This window comes from Monopterus albus, unplaced genomic scaffold, assembly GCF_001952655.1.
Source record: "Monopterus albus unplaced genomic scaffold, M_albus_1.0 scaffold51.1, whole genome shotgun sequence".
In the NCBI taxonomy this organism is placed as follows: Eukaryota; Metazoa; Chordata; class Actinopteri; order Synbranchiformes; family Synbranchidae; genus Monopterus; species Monopterus albus.
In genome coordinates this window covers 5,908,951-5,916,083 of record NW_018127931.1, presented here as the reverse complement: position 1 = coordinate 5,916,083, position 7,133 = coordinate 5,908,951, and the positions used below count along the sequence as shown (strand labels likewise).

The following is a 7,133-nucleotide window of genomic DNA, read 5'->3' as shown; positions in this document are numbered from 1 at the left end:
ATTTTTTTTACTTGACTTGAATTTGGATTTGAAAATTAACAACTAAAATTGAGCAACCTGAACATTTGATGTGAACCCCCCAAGAATAATACTTAATATAAAGCTTTTGAACTTTTAAGATGGAATATGGTTTTTAATATAATTTCTAATCCTTATGTCCTTGCTTTGCTTCCATATAGGCTTGCAAAGTGCAAATTAATTATTTTGACAGACTTTTTAGGCAAGAAACAAATAATATTATGAAACAGTAATGTGAATGCAAAAACCCCTTCCTCTGCTATAAAATGGCAAAAAGTGTTTTATGTGATCTGAGATTTCAAGTTTTTGTTTGTTTGTTTTGTCAGTTTGTCGTCTTTTTTTGTTTTATAGCCTAGAGCTGCTGATACAACTTTATGATCATTTTGGAGGCTGTAGTTCATGGTGCAGAGAATTGTACTGGATAGGTGTTTCTAATATTAAGGTGGTGTACAAATATTCGAAACAATTCTCTGTGTAAGGTGGTGAAACTCAACAGCAAACTACAGCCTCCAGAATGAAAATATATTTTAAAGGGCCCATGGCATGCTTTTCCTTGTTTTTTTTTTAACTTATCAACAATCTTACAACAGTGAATGATAATCTTAGAGTGGCCTAAAGATCAAAAAATGAGGTGAACATATGTTCTAGTATTTCTATGCAGAAGTAACTCGGTTTATCCACGTCTCACAAACTGTCACTTGCGAGACTTTTTTTTTTCTACCCAAATAAAATATTACGTGATAGTTTAAGAATCTCCTTGAATGGGCATAAATCCAGGCAGTTGCACATTCATGTGAGCTTGCCTGACATCCACCAGCTCTAATATAAAAGCAGAATTTTTTGACTGCATTCAGTTTTGTGGATCTATTTTACCTCCTGCTGCCTGCACAGTGACCAGAGGATGTGAAGGAAAATACAGGGCCTGAGGCTACTGCATGTCCAGGAATGCTCCTGTACAGGGACTTGCTGTTTTACCTGATAGGTTCCAACCTACAAGCAGCCGGCCACTGAAGCCACCATTGTTGTTAGTGATCAGCTAATCAATGCTGGATTCCCCCGGAGCACAGTACCTGTTTGTTTTGAGTTCTTGAGGCCAGTGTCTCTTCGGCATGCGATGTTTTGCTGGGGAACAAGCAGATTAATGACCTATGATGTTATTGTTGGAGCTACCTGTTGCTATTAATTTCACTACTTTGGGAATGTACGTGGTTGTGTGGGGGAAAATGCAGTGAGCACCGGTTGGATTTACCACCTTGGAGCTACTTGAAAGGGAGTGATGTTTCGACTACTAGGTGGAACTTAACAGTAAGTTTAAAAAAAACACACACATTACATGTTTGTTAACGTGTTGTTTCTATAATTTTAGAAAGAACTATTGTAAGGCTGGAGAAGTTACTATGTCTGCATTATGCCAGTTAAAATATGGGGTTTTTAAATTACCCGCTTTGTTTGTGTTACACATCTCTTCTCATACTGTTGTTTACCTATCTATGGAGGAGAAATTCAAATTAATTAATGCCATGGCGTTCGTTGTGCTGTCCACTTCGGACACAACACGGGCAGCAAGACTTCTGTGGGCTCACAAACTATCCTGTCGTTTTTAGGAAGAGGCTTTTTGGTTTTATTATTCAAAGCAGTTTCAAATAAACAAACAAACAAACAATCACACTCCCTTATGGTAGCATTCATATCCCTTATTGTGTCTTGTCTTCGTCCGTCCCACAATGCATTGCGTTCCTTCGTTGGATCATGGACCAAAGCGGTAAGTAAAGCATCAAGTGGGGTCGATGTTAGCAAACTGGTCTTATGTGATTTATTTTATTTTATTTTTTTACATAGCCATAGTTCTTGTTATAACAGATGGCGATAAAACATCCACGCAGTATACGGTTTTGCTACGGCATCTCGTTATCTTCTAGAGTATAGTTAATGCTAACATGGTTCTTGCTAGCTAAAAACTCGCTAGCCAAGGAATAAAACCAACGTTTACTACACCCATTCTGTTCACAAAAAGTTCGAATTAACGCTAGCTTAAGCCTTGAATGAACATTTTGGACTCTATGCAGTGTCACAGCTAAGTTAAGACAGTATTATATTAAATAACAAGCAGTATATTTTCCGCATGTTAGTAGGCATAACCGCAAGCTAAAATTAAGTTGGTGCGCTAATGCCCGTTCAGCGTTAGCACGATGCTAACTAACCTAGTTAGAATGTGAGGACCGACAAAACTAGCAGTAACATAACGTTAACATCTTCAGAAGATTTACTGATATGTAACATTAAGAGTCATTCTTAGCATGTTTCCCTAAAGCCAGACCGTTAATCAAATGAGTTGGATGGTTTCGATAATGTTAACCTAGCTTGGTAGTGCTACAAGATACTGCTAACTTTTAACGTGTTGTTATTGCTCTAACCCATCCGTGAGACCTATGGGATGTTTATTAATCTGTAATATCACTGTAAGCTTTGTGGACAGGCAGGGACCACTGCCACACGCCCGGTCAGGATGACTTAAAGCTATTTTCCTGAAACCAAGTCAAACTCTGGCCATATAGGCTATATTGCATTTTACGACAAATGTCACAAGAAATCACTGTCAGTCAGGTTTCATCCTTTCCATTGGTCACTTCAGTTATGTACTAATCATTTACAAATACTGTATACCGAATGGGTATAACTCTCGCAAATTACGATTGTCTTTGAGTCCATGTTGTTTAGTTTTGAGTGCTATTAATCTGAAATTCTATAGAGGTTCCTGACTAACTTCACTACTTGGCTCTCAAAAGAACACTGAGTTTGCTACTTTTTCCTCCACAGACAATGATCTCCAAGGAAGCGACGGCTCTGGGAGTTTGGGTGGCCCAGATGTTCGAAGACGAATCCCAATCAAACTCATATCCAAACAGCCCATAAGGAGCAAACCTCAGCCCCGCACCCAGAGGCCCAGCAGCAGGCCATGTAAAAATGAGCCCGGAGATGATGGTGCGTACATTCAGAAGTTCACCATATCTTTTAGCTCTCCATTCTAAGGATATAATCTTATGCATGCCATTTTTTTGCAGTGGGTTATTGCATCTATTTTACAATTGGTAATAAAAATACACATGATAGACAGTATACCTAATGTTTGCTTGTTTGGGTTTTTTTGTTTTGTTTTTTTACAGATAACTTTGGCTTCAAGCAAGAAGAAAGGTTTGATTGTGGTGCTAAAGCTGGTGATGTGTTTGCAAATCAGAGGAGATTTCCGCAGCCACTGTTTTGGGACTATAAGGTACGTCCCACTGGGAAGTCACACAAAAATAAGACTTCCCACATCTGTCAGCATTTTCAGACACATATTTACAGCAGGCACTTTGATTACTAATTCCTCTCACACTGTAAGAGATAATGCAAACAATCAGAAGAATTATCCTTATGTCGACTATTTTAATTTTTATCATCCCATTCCCAAAATCCTGTGATGTGGGTGATGCACAGATTCATTCTTATAGAATGAGAAAACAAAAGTGTACAGATGCACAGTGCTATTGATATACTATTAATAGGATTTTAGGTTGCTTTATGAACATTGTGATTCTTCTTGGTTGATGTCCAACAGTTAAACCTGATTGGAGAAAGAGATGAAATACCAATTCACTTCTGTGACAAATGTGGCCTCCCTATCCAGCTGTATGGACGGATGGTATGTATTTTGTTAATCTGATTTTGGTCTGCAAACATCTTTAAGAAATGTTTTCATGTCTTAACTCCTTTTAACTCCTCAGATCCCCTGCAAACATGTTTTCTGTTATGACTGTGCTTTGCTTCATGAGAAGAAAGGGGAGAAGATGTGCCCAGGGTGAGACATTTCAACCATTTAAAATGTTTTATGGTCTTTATGTTCTGGTAAATACTGGGATTCCTCAAAATTAGAGATGTAACAATATTTTAAAATTTGATGCGATAGAAAAATCTCTTACCGTTGTGGGTAGGGTTGCGGCAGTATGAGATTTTCACAGTATGATAACCATCTCAGAAAATATCACAGTTTCACAGTATTATGGCATACGGTATTACACAGTTACTGTTATTATCATCTACAACGACTCTCAGAGGAATGAAAAAGGGGTCTTTTTGTATTGCAAGTGACTGTGCTAGTTGATTGAACTGGACTGCAGCACTAGATTGACTCTAAAGAATAAACACATTTATAAAGATGATTTAAAAAAAGAGCATATGTATAATGTTATATAACTAAAGCATGTTAGTTTGCATGTTAACAACAGTAGTAGAAGTATTCACATCCTTTACTTAAGTAAAAGTACTATCACACTGTGAAAGTACCCTACTCTGTTACAAAAAATCCTGCATTAATAATGTTAAGTAAAAGTAAGTGTTAACACAAAAATGTACTTAAAGTATTAAAAGTATTAGGCTACTCAATGCAGAAAAATGTTATACAGTATATTATATTAATAGCCTATCACTCATGCACTGATATAAAAGCATGTAGATGGTTGAGGTAGAGCTCTGCTGAACTAGTTTGTATCCAAGTGCAACTACTGCACTTGGACAAAAGCCTCTGATACTTGCAACTTTCATTATGGATTAACCTGCTGATTATTTTCTCCATTAATCGATTGACTGGTTTGTAAAACTTCTGACAGTAGTGAGACATGCTGTCACAATGCTCTTATTGATTATCAGAATAGTTGCTAATATACTGTAGGTGTTAAAGACAGACACACTCACTTGTGAGCTGAGAAAGTTTGTGTGTTTCTTTGGGGACAGAACTGGATCAGTGCGAGTTCTTTTGTAAATCAGAGATTAGCAAACAAACAGACAATGTGTAAAATTATTTTGATAGTGCATTTTATGATCAACATTTATACGTTCATATGTTTTATTGTTTGTGGTTAAAGTAACAAACAGGACGCATACTTTGACCTGTATGGAGGGATGGTGTTCTTGAAGGTGTTTGTTTATGAGATATCGAAATAATCCCATGCTGCTGATTTAAATTTCTTTTTTGGTGGGTGGAGTTTGGTGATTTCAGCCTCCACCTCTCTGCTATTTGTCCACTGTATGTGAGCATGTGGCATCTGTTGCGGAGTCTGACAGGCAGTCCGGGAAGAAAGGTGCACACACATTCCGTTGTTTTTTTTTTTTTCTTCAACACTGGTAATAAGCAAATGTGCATTGTATGATACCCGTCAATTATACCATGGTATACCATAAAACCAGTATACCACTTCAACTCAATTCAAATGAATTACATGACAGTTTGAATATGATTTTTTGGAAAAAGTGACAGCCCTACATAGCATTTACGATTGTAGCCCCTCAGATGTTTGTTTCTCTCCTGCTTTGCATCACTAACACTTAGTCCCTGTGTGTTCAGCCTCACCCTTTACAACTGCACAGATCCGGTGCAGCGCATCGAGCAGTGCCAGCGTGGTTCCCTCTACATGTGCAGTGTTGTTCCAGGATGCAAGCGCACATACCTGTCCCAGCGTGACCTGCAAGCCCATGTCAACCATCGCCATTTGAGGGCAGCCAAGAATTCCGCTGGCCGCCAGGAGCCTGTGCACCTACCCCCTTCATCTGAGGTCCCTGATCGCTTCCGTGTGCCTCCACCTCACTTACCCAAGAACCATGTACACCTCCCAAACCCACTCCAACATGGCAGTCACGACCCTTACAGTCAGCCACCACCTACCACTCATGAAGGCCCACCTCCAGCCTCTGCTCTGGGTCCTGAGACATTTCGTATTGCTACGGTAACAACTCGCAAACACAGCAATCTCATCACTGTGCCTATTCAAGATGACTCGTCATCTTCTGCTCGCGAGCCCCTTCCTGGTGGGCCAGGCCCTGGGCAGCCCCCACACCACCACCCTGGGGACTATCCTGGCCAGCCACCTGTTGTGTCCCACTCTCACCACATGATGGGGCCACCACAGCAGCACTTTGGCCCCCCACCTCCCCCTCCTCCTCCTATCAGCCACCCAATGCAGCATCCTCCCCAAGCCTCTGGGACACCACATATGGTGTACAACCAGGCCCCACCTCCTCCCATGTCCACAGCTCCACCACCAGGGCATATCATGGGCCAGATGCCTCCCTATATGAACCACCCACCCCCAGGACCGCCCCCACACCACAGTGCAATGCCCCCCCACCTCATCATTATAACCCCAACACCATGCAGCAGTTCCCTGAAGATCAGGGCACCCTCAGTCCCCCATTCAGTCAGCCAGGAGGGCTCAGTCCTGGGATGTGGCCTGCTCCAAGAGGGCCCCCACCTCCACGAATGCAGGGCCCTCCTCCCCAGGGCCAAATGCCTGGACCACATCACCCAGATCAGGGCCGCTACCGGCCTTATTATCAGTAAACCGCTAATGGGCAACAGTGTGTGTTGTTCTGTTCTATACCACTTGTCTGAATAATGTGAGAGTAAACCTCAGGGTTACAGGACGTAGGACTTTCATTTTGATAATACTGCCCAAAAGCATAAGCGTGTGTGTGTGTGGTTCAAATTTTTGTTAACTGTACTGAACTTCCCATTGAGCATACTATAGACTTGGAGAAGAGCAGAAATGTCCCTTTTTAATAGCTTACATTTCTGTATATATGTCAGCTGAATTCATGCATACGTACTGTACAGTGAAAGACGTTAACCCTATCTCAATAAATTTTTAACAGCAGATTGCCATCTCATCTTTGTTTTGCAAGAACAACAGTTTGCATTTTATTGATGTATCAAGGAAAAACATTCAGTATTAACATCAGGGAATAATCAAATGTGTGTACGGTAATCTTCAGGACATTCTGTCTGTCTTCTAAGGCAGTAGTTCCCCACATTTGTTTTTATTCTGTCTGAAATGGAATTAGCCCTTTTTTGTGCTGATTTGGAGCAGGCCAAAATGCTGATTGGTAGATTTAACTTGTGTTAAGGGTATTTAAAATACCCTGCGGACTCTTAAATAGTCCTGGATGTCCATTGCAATATATTTGGAGAATTTAACATTTAATGTTTAAAATGCTGAAATCTAAACAGCATGATGTTGCAGACTTCTAGATTCTGGTATCTTTTAACTGCAATTATTTATATATATATATATATTTATATTTAG

The 7,133-nt window shown here is 40.2% G+C and overlaps 1 protein-coding gene across 1 annotated transcript; it reads left to right on the top strand.

Annotated features, from left to right (window-relative positions):
• The first annotated feature begins 1,672 nt into the window (after positions 1 to 1,672).
• Positions 1,673 to 6,509, top strand: cbll1 (Cbl proto-oncogene-like 1, E3 ubiquitin protein ligase). The gene is given in 7 exon segments (XM_020601467.1): positions 1,673 to 1,780; positions 2,836 to 3,000; positions 3,183 to 3,289; positions 3,617 to 3,700; positions 3,783 to 3,856; positions 5,399 to 6,162; positions 6,165 to 6,509. Coding segments are annotated over 7 exon segments (1,434 nt in total). The 5' UTR covers positions 1,673 to 1,767; the 3' UTR covers positions 6,392 to 6,509.
• Positions 6,510 to 7,133: the final 624 nt, after the last annotated feature.